The sequence below is a fragment of the Staurois parvus genome, unplaced genomic scaffold (genome assembly GCF_062004578.1).
Source record: "Staurois parvus isolate SC_StPar_1 unplaced genomic scaffold, SC_StPar_1.0 ptg000154l, whole genome shotgun sequence".
Lineage (NCBI taxonomy): Eukaryota > Metazoa > Chordata > Amphibia > Anura > Ranidae > Staurois > Staurois parvus.
Genome location: NW_028317950.1, coordinates 13,844,421 through 13,870,400, shown reverse-complemented (window position 1 = coordinate 13,870,400; position 25,980 = coordinate 13,844,421). Strand labels below are relative to the sequence as shown.

At 44.9% G+C, this 25,980-nt stretch overlaps 1 protein-coding gene across 1 annotated transcript; it reads left to right on the top strand.

Annotated features, from left to right (window-relative positions):
- Positions 1-310: 310 nt before the first annotated feature.
- LOC149463535 (ficolin-1-like) lies at positions 311-23,424 on the top strand. Its single transcript, XM_089675069.1, has 7 exons — positions 311-442; positions 2,570-2,683; positions 5,288-5,332; positions 8,784-8,911; positions 15,640-15,769; positions 21,693-21,827; positions 22,963-23,424. Exons 1-7 carry the CDS (start codon positions 373-375, stop codon positions 23,208-23,210), a joined length of 870 nt encoding a protein of 289 aa, XP_089531195.1. The 5' UTR covers positions 311-372; the 3' UTR covers positions 23,211-23,424.
- Positions 23,425-25,980: the final 2,556 nt, after the last annotated feature.

The window sequence follows — 25,980 nt, the reverse complement described above, 5'->3', positions numbered from 1 at the left end:
GCACGTAGGAATATGGAGCGAAGTACTACATTTGCTTTGCCCTCTGGAAGAAAGGAAACTAAATTATAAGCAGCACCTAAATATATGCCATTTGGAAATATAGAAGGATAAGCCTTATTGTTTTCATTTTCTGATCTGCATATGTGAAACTACTCTTTCAAAGTGCTCATTGTTTTCGCTCAGCTTCAAAAAAGTGTGGAAGAGATAGTTACAAGGGGTCACAGTCCAGTTCTTCCGGAGAAAAATACAGGCATTACAGAATAAAGGAAATAACAACCTGTAAAAGAGAAGTGTAAAAGCATACCTACAGACAGAATCTGAGCTCAGATGCGAGGGAGGACAGACAAAGACATCTGATACTTAACTGACATCATGTGGGTTTTAACGCATCTATTGATCTTCATGCTGAACTATCTTAGCTTTGCTGAGGACTCCTGTCCAGGTAAGTTCCTAAGGGTGGCCCTAAAGGGCTCAGCGTCACCATAGATCAACCCAATGTGATACTTGGGTGATGATCATGCATTTATAGCTACCCTAGGGATTGACAATGAGCTTTTCCAACTACAGTAAGCATTCATTATTGATAACAAAAAAATCCAATATATTTGAAAATTTTATAGTACCTGGCTGATATATTCTTCCTTTCAGTGACAAACAGAGAGGAAAGTGTTTACTGTACATGCCCCTGTAATCCATTAGATATGAAACTGCGGTGAATTCTGTCACACAGATGGCAGTCATTCATCGTCATTCATCTGCCAATCTGTGGCCAGCCCAGGGGCGGACTGACCATTGGGGAACTCGGGCACTGCCCGAGGGCCCGGGGTCAGTAGGAGGCCCCATGAGATGTCCCTGGTACCTTTCATAGGCTTTTTTGGGTGTGATTTGAGTGTGGGCGAAGACACAGGTGCCCCATGATCCCCTATTGCCCGGGGGCCCCATGAGTTGTCAGTCCGCCCCTGGGCAAGCCTAAAGCAGGCCATACATGTCATGTTGATTGCACAATGTCTATACAATCTTCTTTAGATTTACCAAAGTATGTGGTATGAGGGCCTGGCTGAATAATCCATTTCATTCCTATCAGATTTTATTCATAGGCAAATAACATTCTGAGTACAATTAAGTATATGTATATGCAGGGCTTTTTTTCAGTGGGAGCACAAGGGAACGCAGTTCCGGCACCTCCAGCACCTCTAGTACTGAATGTAGGTTATGGCAAGGAGTGCTGGAGTGTCTATTGTTGCTGGCTATTAGGAGTTCTCTTGTCACTGGGAGAAATTTATTCTTCCTGGGGAGGTCTGTTGTTGTTGGTGGGGGATCTACAGTATTGTTGCTTGAAGGGTTGAATGTTGCTGGGAGGGATCTCCTCTTTATGGAAGGGTCTATTGTTGCTGCCTGCTGGAGGTACTATTGATGCTAGCTACTGGAAGATCTATTGTTACTAGTGGTAGTCTGTTGTTGCTGGGGTGGATCTATTGCTTCTGGGAGGTATTTTGTTGCAGGCAGTATTTTGTTTAGGGGGGGTCTATTGCTGCTGGGAAGGTTTGTTGTTGCCAATTGGAATCTACTGTTGTCCTTTGGGGTTCTATTGTTTCAGTTGGGTGTATTTTTGCTTGGGGAGGGGTTGTTTTTGCTAGTAGGAAATTGCTGGAAGGATCTATTGGTTCCCCCCCTTCAACAACAGACCCCCCCATCTATTGTTGCTCGGGGGAGCTATTGTTGCTGGCTATAGTGGATCTATTTTACTAATTTTTTGTTATTAAAAATTTCCATACAAGTTACTTAGCACCACAAAATGATACTTGGTTCTGTATTCTCTAAAAGGGGCATCAAAAGGAATCAGGAGGAGGAGCTGGGAGATGGGTAGGGGGCAGAGACAAGGGGTGACCCAGAAAGGGGGAGTACCTGCACCTATTTTCTAAGAAAAAAGCCCTGTGTATATGTATATGTACATGAATAGCATTTAAAGTAAATAAAAGTTGAGCAGTATTTTGCTGCTCACCCCTTCCTATATAACTGTTGAGTTTTGAATGTTTAATTCAATTCTTACACTTACTGAATCAGCTTCTGATCTGCCACTTTTGCAGCCACCTTGGTGATTTAATAAGGGTATGGAAGGCTTACATGGTAGTGCTACATCCCAGCTCAGGGATTTACTGTAAATGCTAGGAAGGAAACATTTTGGTGTTTCCATTTGGTTGTTCGCCATGGGGGGCAGACATATGGAAATTGCTTGCGGGGTTCATTAACTTGTCTGATGTCAGGACATTCCTCGTGCTAAGGCTTGGGAGGGAGAGATAATATCTTTTTGGATTCTGTTGCACCTGGTGTGGTACTCTTACCGTGTTCTCCATATCTGGATCTTCTCTTCTGTTTTTTTGGTATTGTCCTGTGGGAGTAGCCTCTCCAAAGCAATCCAGCTTAAATATAAAAAATGCAGCCATTTATCATTTTAATTTTGATTATGGGACACTAGCACCTCTTATGCATGTATTTAGGAGGTACTGTATAATCATGACACTTTAAAACAACTTAAAATTTGTCCTTGTTTCTCTTGTGATCTCTGTAGAGATAAAAGTTGTTGGAGTTGGAGACTCAGACAAGTTGACCATTCTCAGAGGTTGTCCTGGTCTTCCAGGCCCAGCTGGACACAAAGGAGAGCCTGGACTACAGGGGCAGAAAGGTTTGTAGAGGGTCCAGCAGAAGGTTGTGTGAAAGATAAAAAAAAAGCAAATCAGTTTTTCCCATCTTCATCTCTTCCCTCCTGCTTCACTTCCTTTACTTTTCTACCTCTTTATGTCCTCATCTCAGAGCTTTTCCACTCATGCCTTTACTGGTCCTGGGGCTCCCCTATTATATATGTTCTATTTACTGTGGTCACAATTCTAGGGACCATCTTTGAATGCTGTTACTGTATATTGTTGGTGTAATTTGTTTTTGATTGGTTTTATACCTAATATTGTTTAATTTTCTGTGGCCCCTACATGGGTGTTTCAGCTGCTATTTCTCCTTTTTGTAAGACATTGAAAATAACAGAAAAAACAAATCAAGTTCCATGGTGTACACATTGTATTGTTTTTATTGTTGATGCCCTTGGGTTGCAGCATTATGTATATAGCTGCATGACAGAAATAAAAAGTCTGCTTATCCCTTTAGAAACTGTTGCTCAACTGCCATACTTATCCCTTAGCATGGGTCAAGCACATAGATCAGAAGTTCTTGCTTAACTGGCTACATGTTTATTCCGGGTCAGGAAGTTTCAAACCCAACAACAGTGAAACAAATAGCATTCTAAGAGGAGGGTCAGCAATACTAGGCCTTGTATGTTTATAATTTAAGAAAATCCATCCTCTCCCAATGGAGAAGTTGGAGGAGTTACTGCAAGAGAAATATGAAACTAAAAGGACACCTGAGAGGAAAGGCTTCAATATGTTTGGACTTTCTGACCAAGAGTAAGTAAAGACAAAATGAAATAAAAAAGAGATATCTCTGCTGCTATGAAAATTATGAACAAAGGAATAAGGAGAAAAGTTGTTGACTCAGAAATTATTGAAGGCATATCAGTGGCATGTAAATTCCTCAATTGCCTCTATTGTTCTTGAAAGCACTCATAATACCTTACAGAGCATACACTTTCCTTGTCCCTTGCCCCCCCCCCCCCCGACACCTCCCAGACCATTGTATTTCATAGTTTATGTATGCCAGACCCCCTCCAAATCCTGATGTTACCAGGTGCCCCAGGCCTACAAACAATCAGCCTTACTCGGCAAAGAATTCCAGTTCTGAATTCTTAAGTGCAGCCATCAACCTCTAGCAACCAATTAGCTTTCACTGTTTTAATGTAAGACCATTACAATTTGCCCAATAGCAAGTCAGGTTGTCTGAGTTGAAAGTCAATAGACTCAAAAGCTGTCACAGGGATGGGTGCTCTGTGCAAGTGCCAACCAAGACCAATACTAGACTTACTTCAATGGGAAGCTCTGGCAGGCAAATGAGGTGGTGGAGGAGCATGAGAAGGGTAAATATCTGCATACGGGATGGGCTACCAAGCAAACCTATTACTTTGCAAACAAGGAGCAAGTCCACCCTCCCTAGCCTAATCTAAGCTTGATCCCTACTTTCTTCCCCACACATACCCAGGTGCCTTCTTACCTTCTTCTTGACATCAGTGGCTGCTTCCTGCAGCTTGAAATCTTCTCTGGCTCTGGCAGTGCCTCCTCATTCAAGAATGCACAAAACACCCTTAAAATCACCTACATACGCTATGCTCATGTTTGAATAGGGGGTAAGCCTCCATGCTCTAGCATGGGCCATACTCCTAGTGTCAGTAGCATATCAAATTCTCTTAAACCAAGGAATTGTGAACAAGGAAGTCATAGAACTTTTTAATTTTTATATAAGGTGTAGTATTTATGGAGAAGAGCCTTTGTATGTCTCTTCAGCTGTAAAATCTTTCCCCTTTCTGCTAGCAGTTTGTTTTTAGAAATTGTATACAGATAGCCACGTAGTATGTATAAGATGCTGGGAATAAGGCTGGCCAAATATGGATACATTTTTTTAGGTCAGCCCAGGGGCGGACAGACCATTTGGAAACTCGGGCACTGCCCGAGGGCCTGGGGTCAGTAGGGGGCCTCATGAGATGCCCCTGGTACCTTTTTCATAGGCTTTTTTGAGTTTGGGCAAGGACACAGGGGCCCCATGATCCCCTACTGCCCAGGGGCCCCATGGGTTGTCAGTCCGCCCCTGGTTCAGCCAGAAGGCTGAATGAAAAAAAAATGGATTCCTCCATCAATACAAGCAAGTAGGATGGAGGAATCCCCCCCAGTGAGTCATTGGGATTGTTTTACTAAAATTGGAGAGTGCAAAATCTGGTGCAGCTGTGCATGGTAGCCAATCAGCTTTCAACTTCAGCTTGTTCAATTAAGCTTTGACAGTGAAACCGGGACCTGATTGGTTTCTTTGCAGAGCTACATCAGATTTTGCACTCCAGTTTTGGTAAATCAACTCTAAAGTATTCTGATAGTGTGGACTATCCGCTGTAAGAATACACTAATTAGTAGCTAAAGTCGCTGAATGAGAAAAATTTTCCAATCAGCCCATTGATTGTTAGAGCTCCGACCAGAAGTGGCCACACATGGAGTGAAATTCGGCTGGTTCCTGCTGAACCAGCTGAATTTTGATCCAGTTACTTCCAATTTAACACTCTGCGATTATTGTTTATATTCAACTGTTGATATTTTCTTTTCTCTTTCTACTTTTATGGTTGGTTTACCAACATCACTATCAGGACAAGTCGGAGAGCCAGGCATAGCCGGTCTACCTGGGCAGAAAGGTTGGTGTCAAATCCATCATTTATAAACAAGTGTAAATGTGGTTAGAGGAAAATCTTAAATTCATCTAAAGCTGTTTCTAACAGAGGTTTTCCATTTTCAGACAAGAAGTAGAAAACTTGTCCACATGCTCCCTAACACTTAAATCATAAATATAAATTAGTGTAGCGCTAAAAATGCACAAACTATTATAATCCAATATATTGACTTTGTGATAAATACTATAATCTTCTCAGTGTTCTTATTTATCACTTACTACATATATATATATTCCAAATCCCCAAAATCAATACAAACTCCTATTGCATTAATTAAATAAACATATAAATAATGTGATAGTGCCGCTTCAAAACAATATAAATCAATATCATGTGATGGTGCCACTTCAACTTAATACAACGTCCAATGTCCAAATCCAAACAAATCTATTCCAAGTGATATTTAAATACATGCAATGTGTCTTTATATATCAAGTGCCACTCGTGAATAAACCACACTCTATCCACTTCAGCTGCAATGCCCGCTCACCTCCTTTCAGTGACCCCTAAGGGCCCACAAGCCTTTAGGATCACTTTGGATCCTCAAGAATCCTGGTTTGGTACCTCTCAGATATTCTTCCTATTTGGCCTCCTCCACACCTCCACTGCTGTGCCTCATAGGATCCTCACCAGCGATTCTCTGCAAACTCTCTCTCACAAATAGTGAGTCAAAAACAGAGATCCTCCATAGTGTAGTATTTCCAATAACCAGGGTTTAATTGTAGAAGTAACAAAAGGTAACTTACATGTGTTTGTACAGCGATTCTTCTGTCCCTCAGTTATTGGAAATACTACACTACAAAAGAGTTCATTAGCTCAGGCTGAGATTTACACCTACAACTGACTGGCCTGGATTCTGAGATTTTTCATTTTCAATTGAGGGAGGGTCAGCTAAAGGGCCAGATGTAGCCCATGGGTTGTAAAATGCTCAGGTCTGTGATAGAGGTTAGGGGAAGGAGGCAAGAGAGAGCGTGATGGTAAAGTGGGTAAAGGTCTGCTTTAAAGGTGGGTAAAGTGGGTAAAGGTCTGTATTTGGTACTTGTAGCCTTGTATTATACTATTATAATACACCTCACCCCCTCAGTCTCTGTCCGAATCACACACTCCCCTTCCTTAAACTGAACCTCTCCAAAACCGAGTTTCTTGTCTTCCCCCCAGCCCGGACACCACCCCCCATTGACTTCTCCATCACATCCAACAACGCAACCATCAAATCCGCCCTGCAGGCCAGAGTACTTGGTGTCATTCTGGACTCCAACCTATCCTTTCAGCCCCAAGTCCAATTTTTAACAAACAGACTCCACCTCCGCAACATCGCCAAAATCCGCACGTTCCTAACCCCAGAAACCACTAAACAGCTCATCCACTCCCTCATCATATCACGACTCGACTACTGCAACTCCCTCCTCACTGGCCTGCCTCGACGCTGGCTATCCCCGCTTCAGTCTATCTTGAATACGGCTGCCAGGCTCATTCACCTTTCCAACCGCTTCGTTTCCGCCACCCCCCTCTGCCAATCCCTCCACTGGCTTCCGATTGCGCAACGGATCAAATTCAAAATCCTAACTCTGATGTACAAAGCTGTCCACCATACTGCCCCGAACTACATCACTGTCCTAACATCCAAGTACCGCCCAGCACGCACACTCCGCTCCTCACAAGACCTCCTTCTCTCTAGATCCCTGGTCTCCTCCTCCCATGCCCGCCTCCAGGACTTCTCCAGGGTGTCACCCATCCTCTGGAACTCCCTGCCCCAACCCATCAGATTATCACCTACTTTCCTCTCCTTTAGGCACACCCTGAAAACCCATCTCTTCAGGGAAGCCTACCCCACCCCACCCCCTGCTAACTTGCCAACCTCCTCCACTCTGCCTACCACTCCATCCCCCACAGCTATCTCCTCCTGTACCACTGTCCCCTCCCTCCTAGATTGTAAGCTCCAAAGAGCAGGGTCCTCGAACCCCTCATGTTTTGCATTGTATTGGTATTGTTCTGTCACATGTTCTGTCCCCCTTTGTAATGTACAGCGCTGAGCGAACTATTGGCGCTTTATAAATACTGTATAATAATAATAATAATAATAATTATGCTTCTTCTGACCTCTGTATGTACAGTATGTATGTACTGTATGTATGTATGTACTATATGTATGTATTGAGACATGTCTGAATAACAAATAAAAAAGATATTTTCTCCTTAAACAACCAGAGCAGTGTAGGGTTAGCTGCTTTGTAGCCCATGTTACAATATGCCATGTTTTCAGAAACGGGATTGGAAGGAAGCACCTTTATCCTCTTGTGGTGTAGTTATGTCACTATGTTGCTCCCCATTTGTAGCTGCATGGACTATGACAGGGATGCTCAACCTGTGGCCCGTAAGCAACACGTGGCCCTCAGAGCCCTCTGATGTGGCCCTCAACCTCAAACTGATGTAGCAGTTTTGGTACACTTTCAGAAGTGCACCACATGTGCAAGAAATAATAGTAGTCTATGGCAGAGCGCAGCTAATCCGCAGGAAAGCTGCAGATACACTGTGCTGCTCCCAGGGTGCAGGTACACCGCAGCACATCAATGTGAAAGCAGCTTTATAGGAGGCTTAGGACAGTAATGGCTTGTTTACGTTTGTGGTTTAGACTTTTTTTAAAACTACCCCCACCCCCAATTCACTGGTGTAGCATCTGGGGTCGCAATGACGACACCAACCCATTCTCCAGGGGGCCTGTGTGGCCCCCCTCTCACATTCTATTTTACACATAGAACAAGGGGGGTGGCTTATACAGGAACTGATCTTCTCAATTTTCTCCTTGCAACCGCTTCACAACGTCGCCTCCTCTCTATCCTGCTGGCATTCAGTGGCTGCAGGAGGAAAATGTTCATTATGCTATTCAAGATAAAAAATGTGAAAGAGCAGACAGGTGGCGCAAACACCTAATGCATTATCCAAGATTTATTCAAAAGTATAAAAGACAAAAACTTACTCACAGACATAGCATGTATATAAAGCTTTGCATAATGGAGATGGCCACAACAATGGGCAAGGTGTTCCGAATGTCAGTGTGGTCAGGTTGCTGACACATTTCGGGAACAAATCCCTTTCCTCAGAGCTACTGGTTCCCTTGGCCTCCCTTTGGCAATTTATTTCTTGGATCGCTGGAGAGTACACAATTAAAAAATGTGAAACTCTGAACCATTTTATTTCATTGTGCTCCACAATCGGTTTACAAATCCCAAAGTGGTCCTCACTCTTTAAAGGGTTGAGCACCCCTGGATTATGATGAAGAATACAGAAAGAGTAGCTCTCCTTCTATGATGACTACATAATGCATTTCTATAGGAAAAATCATACCAGCAATCCAGACCAGGAAAACTATTTTCCTACCATGCTGTACAGTTTATGGTTGTATTTTCTTTCTCAGTTGCTAGAAATTGCAAAGATCTTCAGATTTATGGAGAAGTGCTGAGTGACTGGTACACAATATACCCGGATGGCACACAGCCGCTGAAAGTCCTGTGTGATATGCATACAGATGGAGGTGGATGGATAGTGAGTATAACCATATACCATTTATATACAGAGGTACTATAAGAGGTCACTGGGTGCCACATCTCAACATATGGTGCAAATAAAAAAAAAGTTATACAGAGATGGGCTTTTAGGGCACCACACCAAAAAACATACCCAACACATTTGTATAAAAAGTGTTATAAAACTTATTAGAACATCCTTAAAATGTTCTTTACCCAGAAGCAAAAAAATGAATTATGAGAAATTTGTTCACCACTCCATACCATCTGTCACACTCTTATTATCATAAACAATGATAGTTGCAGACTGAGCACACATATCTTCAATGTATGGTCCTCAACATCTAGAAGTTGAAGTCTCAACACGTTTCATGGTTGTAAACGCTGCTTCATGAGGAGCTTAGTATGGAGGGATCTATGATGAATATGGAATTGTAAAAACTCTCTCTCTCTCTCTCTGTATATATATATATATATATATATATATATATATATTCAATTATTTTATTGAATAAATGCATATATTTGGAGTTTTTACAAGGAAGAGGCATTAACGGCTGCAAAAAGGATTGAGTCTGCAACCTCTGGATATTGTGGGCTGTACATTGAAGATCTGTATATATCATTTACAGCTAAAGGGTGACTCCAGCCAAATTGCTAAATGCAAATGCATGTCAGGGCAGGAGCTGAAGAACGGACAGGCAGGCCCAATAACAAGGTAACGCACTGGCTGACGACAACCACCACCCACAGACCGAAGTCCCTCAGGGCGTGGAGTCTAAGTCCCAGGCTGCCCTTCACCAGGGCCCCTGATGGTGGGGATGGACTTGACGCAGCCAGGAACCAGGTCGCGACCCCCGAGACACCTCAGTTGCAGTAATGGCCGCCGCCAATGGTGTGTAGCTGGTGGAAAAGACAATAGAGTAGTCAGGCAGGCCGGGTCGACAACAACGGGACAAAACGGTACAGGACAGCAGACAAGAATCACAGGTTACGAGCCGGGTTCAGCAACAGAGGGTCAGATCAAAGGAGAACACAAAGAATAGTCAAGTCACTAGCTGAGTCAGATTCCAGGAGAGTCACGAGAGTCAGAACAGAGTAATAGCAACACAAAGACACAAGACACAAGTGCAAAGAGCATGTGCGGACCACAGGCTTATATGTCATCAGCCACACCCCTCTGGAGGATGGACCTCAGAGACCTGAAGGCATAAAAGATTCCCACCATGCTCAGCAGAAATCCAAAATGGATGCCAGCACATGGAGTAACATAACCTCTGGGAAAAGGTAGGACCTTGACAGTACCTCCTCCTCAAGGGCCCCTCCCCCTCAACAAAAGGTTTCTGAGGAAAGCGGGTATGAAAAGCGCGGAGGAGGGCAGGAGCATGGACATCTGTGGAAGGAACCCAGGAACGCTCCTCGGGACCATAACTGCGCCAATGAACCAGGAACTGTAATCGACCGTGCACCAATCGAGAGTCCAGGATCTGGCTCACCTCATACTCCTCATGACCGTCAACCCGGATGGGACGGGGCCGAGGCAGAGAGGTAGTGAAGCGATTGCAGATCAGAGGTTTCAACAGGGATACATGAAAGATATTGGAGATCCACATCCCAGGCGGAAGGGCAAGGGCATAGGCCACCGGATTCACCTTGCGGAGAATGCGAAAAGGACCAACAAAACATGGAGCTAGTCTGAGTGTGGGCACCCGAAGATTGAGGTTGCGAGTAGACAACCACACCCGATCGCCGACCTGGTATGAAGGAGCGGGCAACCGTCTGCGATCAGCCTGGAACTTCTGGCACTGAGCTGAGTCCCTCAAGGCCCTCTGGATCTGCCCCTATGAAGAACGCAGGGCAGCAAGATGGTTCTCCACAGCCGGAATGTCCTGTGGTGAGAACCTCTCAGGTAATACCGCGGGTTGGAACCCATAGTTGGCGATGAAGGGAGACATCCCGGAGGAGGAGTTGACCGCCGAGTTTCTGGCAAACTCTGCCCAAGGCAGGAGATCGGCCAAATCGTCCTGATGGTCCGAGATATAACACCGAAGGAATTGTTCTAAGGCCTGATTGGAACGCTCCGCAGCCCCATTGGACTGCGGGTGGTAGGCTGAAGAAAAGGAGAGACTAATACCCACTGGGAGCAGAAGGCGTGCCAGAATCTGGACACGAACTGACTCCTGCGGTCCGAGACAATCACCTTGGGCAACCCATGCAGGTGAAAAATCTCCCTGGAAAAGACCGTGGCCAGTTCTTGCGCTGTTGGTAATTTCCTGAGTGGAATACAATGGCACATCTTGGAAAAGCGATCGACGACCATGAGAATGACCGTATGACCCCGAGACACCGGGAGGTCTACAATAAAGTCCATACCCAGGTGTGACCAAGGACGCTCCCCATTGTGAATGGGTTGCAGGAGACCCAATGGGAGATGCCGTGGAGACTTATTCTGGGCACAGATCGAACATGCCGCTACATAAGAGGCAATGTCGGTACAGAGAGTAGGCCAACAGAATAAACGAGAGACGACCCAGCACAACTGGTTCCTCCCCGGATGCCCGACAGTTTTGGAGTTATGGTAGGTACGCAGCAGGTGGGTGCGCAAACATCTCGGGTATGAAACATCTACCCTCCGGCCTGTCGGAAGGAGCGTCAGTTTGAGCCGCCAAAATCTGCTCCCCAAGAGGAGAAGTCAGACTGGTGCGAATGGCAGCCAGGATCTGATCTGGAGGTATAACCGAGGTTGGCTCAGAGTCCTCCCTGGACAACTCAGAGTATTGCCGTGATAACGCATCAGCCCTGACATTCTTGGAACCAGGCAAATAGGAAACCACATAGTTGAAGCGTGACAAGAACAGAGCCCATCTGGCCTGGCGGGGTGTCAATCTCTTGGCCTCCGAAAGATAAGTCAGGTTCTTGTGATCGGTAAGAATGAGGACCGGAACCGCGGAACCCTCAAGCAGGTGCCTCCATTCCTTGAGAGACAGAATGATGGCCAACAACTCCCTATCTCCAATCTGGTAGTTGCACTCTGCAGAGGAAAGCTTCCTGGAGTAGAACCCGCAGGGAAGTAGGGGTCCATCGGGCGACCGACGCTGAGACAGGAGAGCCCCTACTCCCGTCTCGGAAGCATCAACCTCGAGGACGAAGGGCAACCCAAGATTGGGATGAGAAAGAATTGGAGCCAAAGCGAAGGCGGATTTCAGAGCCTCGAAAGCTACGATGGCCTCGGATGGCCACTCGTGAGGGTTACTCCCCTTCTTGGTTAGATCAGAGAGAGGCTTTGCCAACGTGGAGAAGTCCCTGATGAACTTCCGATAGTAGTTGGCAAAACCCAGAAAGCGCTGAATGGGCCGAAGACCATTGGGACGAGGCCACTGCAGAACCGCCGCAACCTTCTGAGGGTCCATGGAGAATCCCTCTGCGGAAATGATGTAGCCCAAAAAAGCAACTTGGGATCGATGGAACTCGCACTTCTCGAGCTTACAAAAGAGTTCGTTCTCACGTAATCGTTGCAGCACCCGCTTGACATCCTGGATATGGGACTCCATGGAGGTAGAGTAAACCAGGATGTCATCCAGGTAAACCACCACGCACTGCTGCAACAAGTCACGAAGGACATCGTTTATGAATTCCTGAAAAACCGCAGGCACGTTACACAACCCAAAGGGCATCACCAGGTATTCATAGTGCCCGGTTCTGGTGTTACTTCCACTCATCCCCCTGTTTGATCCGTACGAGGTTGTACGCCGCCCTAAGGTCGAGTTTGGTAAAGACTGTTGCTCCCTTAAGGCGGTCGAACAACTCAGAAATCAAAGGAATTGGGTAGGCATTCTTGATGGTGATCCGATTGAGACCCCTATAATCGATGCAAGGCCTCAATTCCCCACCTTTCTTCTTTACAAAAAAAAAACCCTGCTCCTGCTGGAGAAGTAGACTTACGAATGTGCCCCCGAGAAAGCACATCCGTAACGTATTCCTCCATGGCCTTATTCTCCGCAACCGAGAGAGGGTACACCCTGCCACGCGGAGGAGTGGCACCGGGTTGCATGGCGCAGTCGTAAGGACGATGCGGAGGTAAGGCACCAGCGCGTACCTTATCAAATACGTCCAGGTACTCCCCATAGTCGGTGGGCAACGCAGAGTCCGAGGAGGCACACAATACCTACTGTGGAGACCATGAGAGAATCTCGGCTGTTCGCCAATCGAAGGTTGGATTGTGCCTCTGGAGCCAGGGATACCCCAAAATGACCGAATAGTGTGGGGAGGAAATCACCTGAGTCTCGTGGGTAACCTGCGGCGGTTGCAGGGGCCTGCCATCTATTGCTTCGAGAACCAATGGGGTAGCACGAGCCTGCAGGGGAATGGAGTGCTGTGCAGCAAACGAGCTGTCCAAGAACAACCCACCGGCCCCAGAATCTACCAATGCCTGGGCCGTCACCGAGCCCTCCGTCCAAGAGAGGACAACGGTGATCAGTGGCCTATCCTTGCGGAACGTCGGGGACGAGGAAACTCCACCCAAGATCTGTCCCCGACAGGATCTCAGGTGTGAGCGTTTCCCGGACGGACTGGACAAGACTGCCGAAAGTGCCCACCGAGACCGCAGTACAGGCAGCGACCCTTCTGACGCCGAGCGGCCCGCTCTCCCTCGGAAAGGCGAGCAAACCCCAGCTGCATGGGCTCACCACCAGACAAGCTATCCCCAGGAGGCGTGGGAGGAGAGGGAGGAACGGGTGGGACAGAAAACGCAGGTGCCAGTCGATTGGAAGGCCTCCGCAGGCGTTCCTTGAGTGAGGGCCTCTCCCTGAGCCTGGTGTCAATCAGGATCAGGAAAGAAATGAGCTCCTCCAACTCCCTAGGCAGTTCCTTAGCTGCAATCTCGTCCTTCAATGTTTCAGAAAGACCATGGGAAAACGCAGTCACCAGAGCCTCATTGTTCCAACCCACCTCTGCCGCCAGGGTACGAAACTCTATGGCGTACTCGGCCACGGTCCGTGAACCCTGATGCATGGTCATGAGCAGCTTGGCCGCCGAGGGGGAGCGAGCCGGTACGTCGAATACCCTACGGAAGGTATCGACAAAACCGGAGAAATCGTGAATCACTGGGTCATTCTTCTCCCATAGGGGATTTGCCCAGGCCAAGGCCTGGTCTGAGAGTAGTAATATTAGGAACCCCACCTTTGACCTCTCAGATGGAAAAGCGTGGGGTATTAGTTCAAAATAAATACCCACCTGGTTGAGGAACCCACGACACTGACGCGGCTCATCCCCAAAGCGCTGTGGAAGAGGGGCAGAACCAGTCATACCTCTGGGCGCTGCCGATGCAGCAGCCGAGGTGGTGGGCGCAACCAGCGGAGTGGCAGCGGGAGCGACCACCGGAGTGACTACCGGCCTAATAGCACCAGGAGCAAGGTGTGCAGTACGTGCAAGCAGAGTTTGCAACACCTGAGCGCACTGATCCAACAGGTGATCCTGTTGATCGAGTCTAGCGACTAACGTTGGGAGCGAAGGCGTACCTTCACCGTCAGGGTTCATGGCACTTGTGTAATATCAGGGCAGGAGCTGAGGAACGGACAGGCAGGCCTAATAACAAGGTAACACACTGGCTGACGACAACCACCACCCACAGACCAAAGTCCCTCAGGGCGTGGAGTCTAAGTCCCAGGTCACGAGCCGGGTTCAGCAACAGAGGGTCAGATCAAAGGTGAACACAAAGAATAGTCAAGTCACTAGCCGAGTCAGATTCCAGGATTGTCACGAGAGTCAGAACAGAGTAATAGCAACACAAAGACACAAGACACAAGTGCAAAGCGCATGTGCGGACCACAGGCTTATATGTCATCAGCCACACCCCTCTGGAGGATGGACCTCAGAGACCTGAAGGCATAAAAGATTCCCACCATGCTCAGCAGAAATCCAAGATGGATGCCAGCACATGGAGTAACATAACCTCTGGGAAAAGGTAGGACCTTGACAACGCACTAGCACCGAAACTGTTTTACCTGCCAGTTTTGTAAAGTGATTCAAATTATAGCCTTCCCACTCCTTGTTGCACACTGTCTGCATCAGGGGCGTATTTACCACAAGGCAAACAAGGCACTTGCCTAGGGCAGCATTTTTCAGGAGGCAGCAACCCACCAGAAGAAGGGATGAAATAATGGACACAGGCACCATGAAAACCAGGTGGGATCTGAGAGAAGCTGCAGGCTGCTTGATGGTGTATGTATATTCTGATTCTCATTCTCGGGGATGTCCGAAGCTGTGAAGATGAGTGCCTCTCTATTGCCGGGGGGGGGGGTGGTAGTGGAAGGTTCCCAGGTGGGGGGCAGGGGTGTTGTTGGTCAATGTCAGGCTTTCTCCGCAGGAGGGGGAACGGGGGGTTGTGTTGGTTGGTGTCTGTGGGGGCAGACAATTTTTGTGTTGCCTAGGGCAGCACAAAGCCTAAATACACCACTGGTCTGCATGCAAGGTGTCATTCAATAGACTGTGTCACTGCCTCACCTCCTGGCTACTAGAGAACATTGCTGCACTGGAGATGACCACCCTGGGTTCTCACCTTCCTGTAAACCCACCTAATAACTTTTTCTTAAACTCAAATGAATGTTACTTGTTAATCCAATACTCTGCTGATTCTTGTTTAGTGTGCATTGTAATGATGAGTCTGCTGTAACTAAAGTTTGTTCAATTTATACCCCAAAATAATAAGTGAATACATGCAGCACCCAATCCTTATGATTATCTATGCAGGTGTTCCAACGTCGTTGGGATGGATCAGTGAGTTTCTTTCGGGACTGGCAGGCTTACAAGGAAGGGTTTGGCAGTCGCCTGAATGAGTTCTGGCTGGGGAATGACAATCTCCATAAAATAACATCTTCAGGTAATATAGTTGATATTTTTTGGTTCTTATTTACATCCCTAGAAAATGTTATCTCACAAAGGCTTATTTATGTGTCTGTGATTATTGTCATGTCGTAATTTGCGTCGTAAAGATTTGCAATGATAGGTTTATTTATTGCATATGTGTAGCTGCAAAGGGTGAGATTTTATGCTCACATGCTGCACATAGGCATCCGTGGAGGTTTCTGTGCAGAGAGCATGCTCAGTGTGTGCTCTCAGCACAGTGGCCGAGTTGTCATAGACTGCTTCCAGTATCTAGTAAAGATTGGGAGACCTCAGGACCGGCTTCCAAATATGTGACCACTGTGACAGCCAATCACAGGATTGGAAAGTCCCTCCCACTTCCCATAAAGACTCAGTTAAAGGGGTGCAAGGAGCTGTGCGGGAAGGGCTTAAAGGGTTAATTTACCTACTAGCTATATTTTGGCTATAGTTCCTGAGTCAGCTTCAGGCTTTTTATATGTCTTGAATGCTCAAACAAGGAGATCTCCTTGCCATAATTCCTGTTTCTGTCCACCTGGGAATTTTGGGGATCCTATCCCCCTATGTGTGTTCCAGCTACTCCTGTTATATTCTCCATAATATAAAATGAAAGAAAATGAAAAAAACATTACAGGGCTCTGAAGAAGTGGATGTGTATGGATTATTTTTGGAGATGAAGGATTTGGTTTACTGTCACTTGACCTCTCCAGCATCTACCAACCACTGAACCATCAGTTTTGGGTGGACTGACCCTATAATAAAAGGATTAAGAGAATCTGCACCAAATGGACCCAATTAGATAAATTACATGAGCAGCAGTCACTAAATGACAAAAGTCAGCAAAAATAAATACAGACTCGCTGACTACGCTAAAAATAATCAATTTGTGTTGAATGGGCTATATACATGAAAAAAATAAGTAAATAATAATCAATAAATAAACTCGTAAGCCCTAATGATCATATTACATACTGTATATCCTGTGAATAATCCAGTGTAGTACAATTTATAATCACAGATAAATCTTTTAAATAAATGCGGTGAATCCAAAATACATGAACTAAATAAATATATAATTAGAAATTGTCCACAATTCCTCTAATAAGAACCCACCACTGTAGTGATATCCAAGTAAAATGGTGCAGTCCTGCAAGCAACCATGCAAAAGCGTTTGCGCCACACAATCTAACGTGGCCTCTCCCTGGGAATTCAATACTCACCAATGTAATGATTGGGTGTACTAGGCACACGAATATCTATGTATGTGTGGCAGCCATGTTGTTCGGATTTCTCCCTTGACCTTTTATAACACAAGGAGGACTAATGGCAGCAGTGGTCTTCTTTTACATCCCTCAGGAAGCCATCTGGAACAATACACAACTGTTAGTTGATGCCATGACTTTCTTATCAATCCATTGAACGAACCCACAGACCGCTCCATTTCCCAACCCACAATTTCGGTCTGGAAACCCTAATAAAACTGTCACCCTCACAAGCTTGACCAATCTGGAGAACAAACAGTCATTGGGTCATTAATACCTTAGTATGAAGTCTGCGGAATACAGATTTCTGCTAGACTGATTATTAGCCAAGACTCTAAAGCTTCAGCATGTTTCATAACTCATGAAAGAATAACAGCACAGCCAGAATATAGACACATTTACCTCTCTTGGTTATTGGGTAGCATTTTGAACCCAAACACCCCTATGCTAGGAGGTACCAGAGTGGATTAGGCCTCCACACCCCTCCTATGAGAAATAGATATCCAAGTCCTGTAATATCTATATCATTTTTAAAGCTAATTTCATGCTGGACAATAATCCAATAATCTGCATGGTAGCAGACTGTAAATAGTAGGTATTAAGAAATATGAACACTTATAAGAAACTGTATTTGGGACTTGGTCATAAACGTGGTGACCTCCCAGCACCCAACCCCTTCCCAACCGTATTCTAGCCAAAAGTTGGCTACAGCCAGGGGCAGACTGAAAATTCATGGGGCCCCCGGGCAATAGGGGATCATGGGGCCCCTGTGTCCTTGTCCACACTCAAATCACACCCATAAAAGCCTATGAAAGGTACCAGGGATATCTCATGGGGTCCTCTACTGACCCCGGGCCCTCGGGCATTGCCCGAGTTCCCCAATGGTCAGTCTGCCCCTGGCTACAGCGTGGTTGACTAGTTCTGGGAGGGCATCCATGGATGTCCTCCCAGAACACGCCCCCTGCGCACCCCAAGCGGCGCACACCCAGCGCACACCTGGCGCTTCAGGTGATCGCTGTGTCGTATGGACACAGCTGATCACATGATACGGTAGCAGGACAATCACCTGCTAAATGACAGAGCAGATCACAATGTAAATACAGTTGCCGGTTATTGCTGTCACAGCGCGAAGAAAGTAATGCCTATAACCGGTAGATGTGACGGAAGATCTGCACTAATAATCAGGGCACTGATTATCAGTGCTCTGATTATCAGTGTCGCCCATCAGTGCCCAGCAGTGTCTCCCATCAGTGCCCAGCAGTGTCGCCCGTCAGTGCGGCCCAGCAGTGCTGCCGGTCAGTGCCACCTGTCAGTGCTATCAGTCAGTGCCCATCATTGCTGCATATCAGTGCATCATCAGTGCCTTTTCATCAATGCCCACCAGTGCTACCTATCAGTGCCACCTAATCAGTGCCCATCAGTGCTGCATATCAGTGCAGTCTCATCAACGCACATCAGTGAAGGAGAACAATTACCTGTTTGCAAAATTTTATAATAGAAACAAAGAAAACCTTTTTTTTTAATTTTTTGCTTTTTTTCATTTATAGTGCAACAAATAAAACCCCAGCGGTGATTAAATACCACCAAAAGAAGGCTCTATTTATGTGAAACAAATGCAAAAAATTTAATATAAGTACAATATTGCTTGGCCGCACAATTGTCATTCAAAGTGCAACAGCCCTCAAAGCTGAAAATTGGTCTGGGCAGGAAGGGGGTAGAAGTGCCCAGAAGGCAAGTGGGTAAACTGGATGATTGGTCAAATGGTCTCTGTCAACATCCCTTTGATAACACAGGAAAAGGGAATGTCAGGACCTTTTGACAGCTCTCATGTACCATCAATGAAGGAACATGTGTCAAGTTATGAGAGCCGATAACACTTTGCTTATTAACTGAACTTTGTTAAAACCAAGGAAATTGCAAGTATTCTACATTTTCAACTCCTTTTTATTCCTCTGTTGCTTTATTATCTATTTATTTCTTTGTAACACCTTTTTTCTGTAAATATTTTATTTTTACCATTTTTACCTTTTCATTATTAAACCCTATTTTGAAAAGTGTTAAAACTGTCCTTAAGGCTTTTAATGCAAACTAGAAGAATCCCTGTCTCTTGAAGAGTGCTACAGTATTACAAAACTCTGAACATACCTGTCTGCGGTGACAGTGTGTGTTACAGATGTTTATTCTAAAATCATAGTTGTTACTGCTAAGATTGTGAGTTTCCTCCTTCTCAAGCAAAAGGTGGTGGTGGTAGCTTAAAGAATTAACAGCTTAATTAACTGAACCCAGAGACAATCCCTCTCAGGCTGCTAGCATCTAGATTGTTGTCCCGCAAGCTGTAAAATCTTTGTGCAGGGTGCAGCTGAGAGTGGCATTGATACCTGACAGCACGGTGTGAGATTGGCCAGTCCTTTGTTACGGGTTGGTGAGAAGAGCAGGGGTCAGACACTGAATTTGCCACAACCAAGACTTAATCAAAATACATTTAAAGTGAGTCCAGTATAAATGAATGTAAATCCAATATACACTGCTCAAAAAAATTAAAGGAACACTTTTTAATCCGAGTATAGCATCAAGTCAATTAAACTCCTTGGATATTGATCTGGCCAGTTACGTAGCAGGGGGTGGGGGTGTTAATCAGTTTCAGCTGCTTTGGTGTTAATGAAATTAACAACAGGTGCACTTGATGGGCAACAATGAGATGACCCCTAAAACAGGAATGGTTTTACTGGCGGAGGTCACTGACATTTTTTTCCCTACTCATCTTTTCTGACTGTTTTTCACTAGTTTTGCATTTGGCTAGGGTCAGTGTCACTACTGGTAGCATGAGGCGATACCTGGACCCAACAGAGGTTGCACAGGCAGTCCAACTCTTCCAGGATGGCACATCAGTATGTGCCATTGCCAGAAGGCTGTGTCTCCCAGCACAGTCTCAAGAGCATGGGAGAGATTCCAGTAGACAGGCAGTTACTCTAGGAGAGCTGGACAGGGCCGTAGAAGGTCCTTAACCCATCAGCAGGACTGGTATCTACTCTTTTGTGCAAGGAGGAACAGGAATAGCACTGCAAGAGCCCTACAAAATGACCTCCAGCAGGCCACTGGTGTGAATTTCTCTGACCAAACAATCAGAAACAGACTTCACGAGGGTGGCCTGAGGGTCCGACGTCCTCTAGTGGGTCCTATGCTCACTGCCCAGCACCATAATGCTTGATTGGCATTTGCCATTGAACCCCAGAACTGGCAGGTCCACCACTGGTGCCCTGTGCTTTTCACAGATGCTAGCAGGTTCACCCTGAGCACATGTGACAGACGTGAAAGGGTCTGGAGAAGTTGTGAAGAGCTTTATGCTGCCTGTAACATTGTTCAGCATGACCGTTTTGGTGGTGGATCAGTGATGGTCTGGGGAAGCATATTCATGGAGGGACACACATATCTCTACAGGCTAGACAATAGCACCCTGACTGCCATTAGGCATCAGGATGAAATCCTTGGACCTATTATCAGACCCTACACTGGTGCAGGGGGTCCTGGGTTCCTCCTGGTGCACGACAATGCCCGGCCTCATGTGGCGAGGGTATGCAGGCAGTTCCTGGAGGATGACGGAATTGATACCATTCAATGGCCCCCACGCTGGACTAACCTAAATCCAACACTTCTGGGATATCATGTTTTGGTCCATCCAACGCCACCAGGTTGCACCTCAGACTGTCCAGGAGCTCAGTGATGCCCTGGTCTAGATCTGGGAGGAAATACCCCAGTACACCATCCATCATCTCATTGGGAGCATGCCATGACATTGTCAGGCATGCATACAAGCCTGTGGGGGCCATACTACTGAGTACCATTTTGAAGGAAAGAAAACAGAGCGCTCATGGTGAAAGCCAGAATGATGAGGCAATGACATACCCAACTGACAACCAACATGTCCAAAACTAATTGTTTAATAGTTGAATAAAACTAACAATAAAAAAACATATTCCTGGAGATCCAGTGTAGTAATATGGCACTATATGAAAAATGGTGCAATCACATACTGGTAAAGAGTAATGAGAGCAGCTTACTGTAGTGATGACATGGCTGTGGAAGGTCCTGATGGTAAACATGACAGACGGAAAGACTGGAGAAGGGCAGTGGATGGTGATATGTAAATCCACAAATGCCTATTTTGTATCTCCCAAGAGAACCACGGTGTCACTGAGGATTGCACGCTGGAAGTGACATCACAGAGCGCCGGAAGTAACCTAAGTGAATCTGTGGAAAGACTTGAAAATTTCTGTTCACAGATGCACTCCATCCAACCTAAGAGAGCTTGAGGTCTGCTTGGGTCCACTCCAGCCTCACACATGTTCCAGACTGTGGTGGGTTCATATTAGATACATTTCTAATTATATATTTATTTCGTTCATGTGTTTTGGATTCACCACATTTATTTAAAATATTACGTATCTGTGATTCACCGCTTATAGGTTGTATTACACTGGATTATTCACGGGATATATGTTTTATGATCGTTAGGGGTCAAAAGTTTATTTATTGATTATTATTTATTTATATAGCCCATTCAACACAAAGTTGTAATTTTTAGCGTGGTCACAGAGTTTGACTCTATAATAACTCTGTCTGGGCAACATGACATGATAAGACTGTTACTTCACACTACAGGCACTTGGGAGCTTCGTGTTGACCTGCAGGATTTTCAGAACACAAAACAACATGCAATGTACATGTCTTTCAAAGTTTTGGCAGAGGATGAAAAGTACAAGTTGGTGCTGGGAGCCTTCATACATGGTAATGCAGGTAAATATTAAAGAATGGCAAAACATCCTGATTGATAGCTTAGACTTGTACTTGTCCATGCCCACATCCTGCAAAGCATGGCATCCAACTCCCACCACTGGGTCTGCTTATGAACTCTGAACCCAGAACTGAGCTTTAGGTAAAGAATAAAATAAGAATACCCTGTCCTTTTCTGTACACGATAGAGTGGGATCATCCATGAACTTCTTGGAGAAGATTGATTGCTCCTTGAATAATGAGGTGGAGGTTATTTTGTTTTTTTCATCTTATGTTTATGCCCCCTGAAATACTTTTGCTGTTTATCAAACTTGTAGAGGTCCCCAGAATAAAAAATTTTGGGTTAGTGAAGGGATTGTTACATGTCTTCTGTTTAAACTAGGAACACCAGAATTCCCACTAAAAGGTTTAAAGCATGTTTAGATTTAGAGGAACAAGAAAAGCACTTTTACTTATCTGACCCTCAGCTCTCACAGGCTTCTCCACACTGCTAGACTGGTTCATGTAGCCTCCTCTCCCCTCTGCCCCAGTGGTTTAGATTCTCTAAAGTCATCAAGTCCATTTCAAAGCCCATAGCCCTACACTGGATGTGAGGACACCAAAGAACAGTCAACTGCTGGATCATAAGTAAGCTGGAGATCAAGCAAAACTGTGTTTGCTGTCCCCTGGGCCTAAATTAGTATTTAGTGGGTAACCCCAAAGCAAGGGAGGATTTTTACTCTCCATGGAGTTGAGCTTGAAAGCATATATCAAGGCACCAGAGTACACAGAGTGTCCATTCCGTAGGAAAACACTTGATGAAGTGAAAAACAAACATTAAGGCTCAGTTCATACTGCTGCGACATGTGATCGGACTTGTGAGACCCCAAGTCGGATGACATGTGAAATCCAATGTTTCCCTATGAGAGCCATCTTAACTGATACTGCACAAGTCAGTCAGACTTTAGAAAAGGTTCCTGCACTACTTTGGTCCGACTTTGATATGACTTCAATGCCACAGAGTGTAAAAAGTCACATCAAAGTTGTATCAAAGTTGGACTCCAAGGATGCATTGAAAGTCGAGAGACTTTGGAGTCGGGCTATTGTAAACCAAGCCTAAATGGCATAAAAGTTTACTTTTCTGTTGATTTATTGACAGGTGACTCTATGAAGAACCATGATGGTCAAATGTTCAGTACTAAGGATCAAGATAATGATCAATATGCTGGTCACTGTGCTGAGAAGTTTAAGGGAGCCTGGTGGTACTACGATTGCCACGACTCAAACCTAAATGGGCATTATTACCTTGGAGCACATGGTTCTCATTCAGATGGCATCAACTGGGATTCTGGGAGAGGCCACCTATATTCCTACAAGTCTTCTGAGATGAAGATTAGGCCTGTGTAATGCATTTTACATAGATGAGCATTTTCTTTTTTTTTTTACCTTTTTCAGTTTGTTTTTTGTCTGGTACATGTATTTTTTTCACAATTCTCTAATCTATGTTTCTACCTGTGCTGTTTTTATAACTTTGTCAGCTTGTATTCTATACCTTTATTGTAGAATCTCTGAGGATTGTAAAAGCAACGTTAGTAAATGTAAAATCAACACAGAAAATTCAGCTACAGACTGTTTTCTTTTTTTTTAGGCCTGAAATAGGAACTTCACCTTTATCATATAAATGACAGCAAAGGCGTTTTATGCTTTGTGTATTATATTTTGATTTTCCTCCCCATTCTCATGGTGGCAATTTTCACTGAGGACATATGAATCGATCATCCTTTACTTCCTGGAACTCTGGATCTACCTCCTGGAACATGTGACAGGAACTTCCCAGGATGCATCTTTAAGGCTAGGGTTACATCACCAGTGTCTTACTCAACCAGGAAGTGGAAAAACATTTATTAAAAATAAAATAATGCTAGTGTAACTCAGTGTTTCTCAATCAGGGTGCCATATGGAATGCCCTTTGAGTTTCCCTGGGGTGCCTCAAGCATGAAACCTAGTTTGCCCTGGATCAGAGATCGTAGACTTTAATGTGATACAGGGAATCTCTCATGGGGGTAATCTGATGTGATGGGGCGGTTTCATGTATAGGAGGGACTCTGATGTGATGAGAAGACACTGATGTGATGGAGGGTCTCTGATATATGGAGTGGACTTTATTGTGATGTGGAGAGGGACCTCCGAAGTGAAGGGGGCTCTAAAGTGATGAAGAGACCTCCGATGTGAAGGGGGCTACCAATGTAAAGTGGAAGTGGTTGTAATGGCTCAAGATTTTTTTACTTTCATGCATTCTATGCATGAAGGTAAAAAACCTTCTCTGTGCAGAAGCCCTCGGGGATTCTCACTCAGTCCTCTCCTGTAAGCTTGTGGGTTGGTGGCTGCCTTCAGGCTGTACGCTGAGCTGGCTCCTTCCTTGCTTCCCAGGCTGTCCTCTCTCAGGGGATGGTTGAGGCTGAGAGATCCTCCTGTCCAGCAACCCTGCCTGTAGGTAGGCCCCTCCCAGGTTCCACACTCTTCACTTCATCTTCCACCGACACTCTCCTGCTGCTGAGTCACACTTATGGCAGGGATATACGATAAGTAAATCGACCGATCGGTCATCCGACGACATTCATTGGTCAAAATCATGGCCCGCATTAAACAATCGGAAAAAATAGTCGAGCAACATGTAATGTTGACGTCTTCTGTACAAGTGGAAGGGATGCAATGTGTGTGTGACATTGTAACCACACCCTTCCGCCCAGAACGAGCGTTCAACGCCCTGCTGCCCAGAACGAGCGTTATCCTTTGTGACCGCACAATAGCACCTTTAGAAATGTATTTACCTAGAAAAATGGTGAAATATTCAATAATTTACCCACTGTATAATTGAATAGACAGTACAATTTTTTAAACATAAAAATGTATTTATACTATGATCTATATCTTAAACCAAAAAGAAATAAGAATATAATTTTGATATATACACAACAATCAACAGCAATGAGTACAATATAGTTTATTACATTACCTATATACATAAATAGTGATACATAAAAATATAATATGCAGAATTCTGGTTTCATTATCTCATGAGGCCAATGTACTATTAACAGTTGGATTTTTCGTTCGTATTTACGAAGATTCCTTGGACATAAACATCTGGGTCATCTTCTGTTTCTGCTCATGTGTGATAGCGCTTGACAGATTTTTTTCGGACGACCGCCATACCACCGCATAGAAAATCGGTTGTTCGCATTTGAAACAACAACATTTTTCACTGTTGTTCAATCGGATTTTTTCGTTCACAATATTGTTATTGGTGATAACATTCTGCTAATCAACGAAGAGAAAATCATTCGATCAACAAAATTTTTCTTGCTGCGTATTCCTGCCATTAAGGGCTGCCCTGGCCCCATGCCAAGCCTCCTTTTTGGGAATTGGCCAGAGTCCCATAAGTGTGCAGATCAGCCCTTCCTCATCCCCTTCCACTGCCTTCTAGTAACTTCTCAAGTCTCTGAAGCAGGTGGAGGTATTGTTGTCTTATATTATGAAGGAGGACTGACGAGTGATGAGTGTATATTTATAAGTGTACTTTTCTCGCAGCAACTAGTCCAACAGTTCTTTACCAGAGAGATGCATTTATTTGGCCCAGAAATAATTCATAAAACAGAGGTACAGATAAGGCAGATGACAGGGTATTTAGAAAATTCATGCAACCATCAAACTCAGAGGACTCACTTTCTCCTGTCACCCTTAACTAAAAACAAACCTTCCATAATATACCCATTTTTCCCATTCAGTAAAGTGTCGAGCAATCTGATTGATTGGTTTTATGAGTATGTTTGATCTTAAATGTCTAGACCTAGAATAGCTGTATGCATAGATTTTAATTAAAAGGTTAAATAGATACTCCTTGTCTTGTTTATGGCAAAACTGCTCTCTTCACCATAAACAAGTACACCATGAATATTTGAGACCTTTCCCAATCTATTTGCAAAAACCTACTCTGAAACTTCCCCTGACTCTTCACATACCTCCATACCTCGTATTTACCCCAAAACTGGTTAACCCAACATAACAAAGGTAAGGTACCGTATTTTTCTCTCCATAAGACTCACCTGACCATAAGAAGCACCTAGGTTTTAGAGGAGGAAAACAGGAAAAAAATACACCAATGGACTGCAGATGT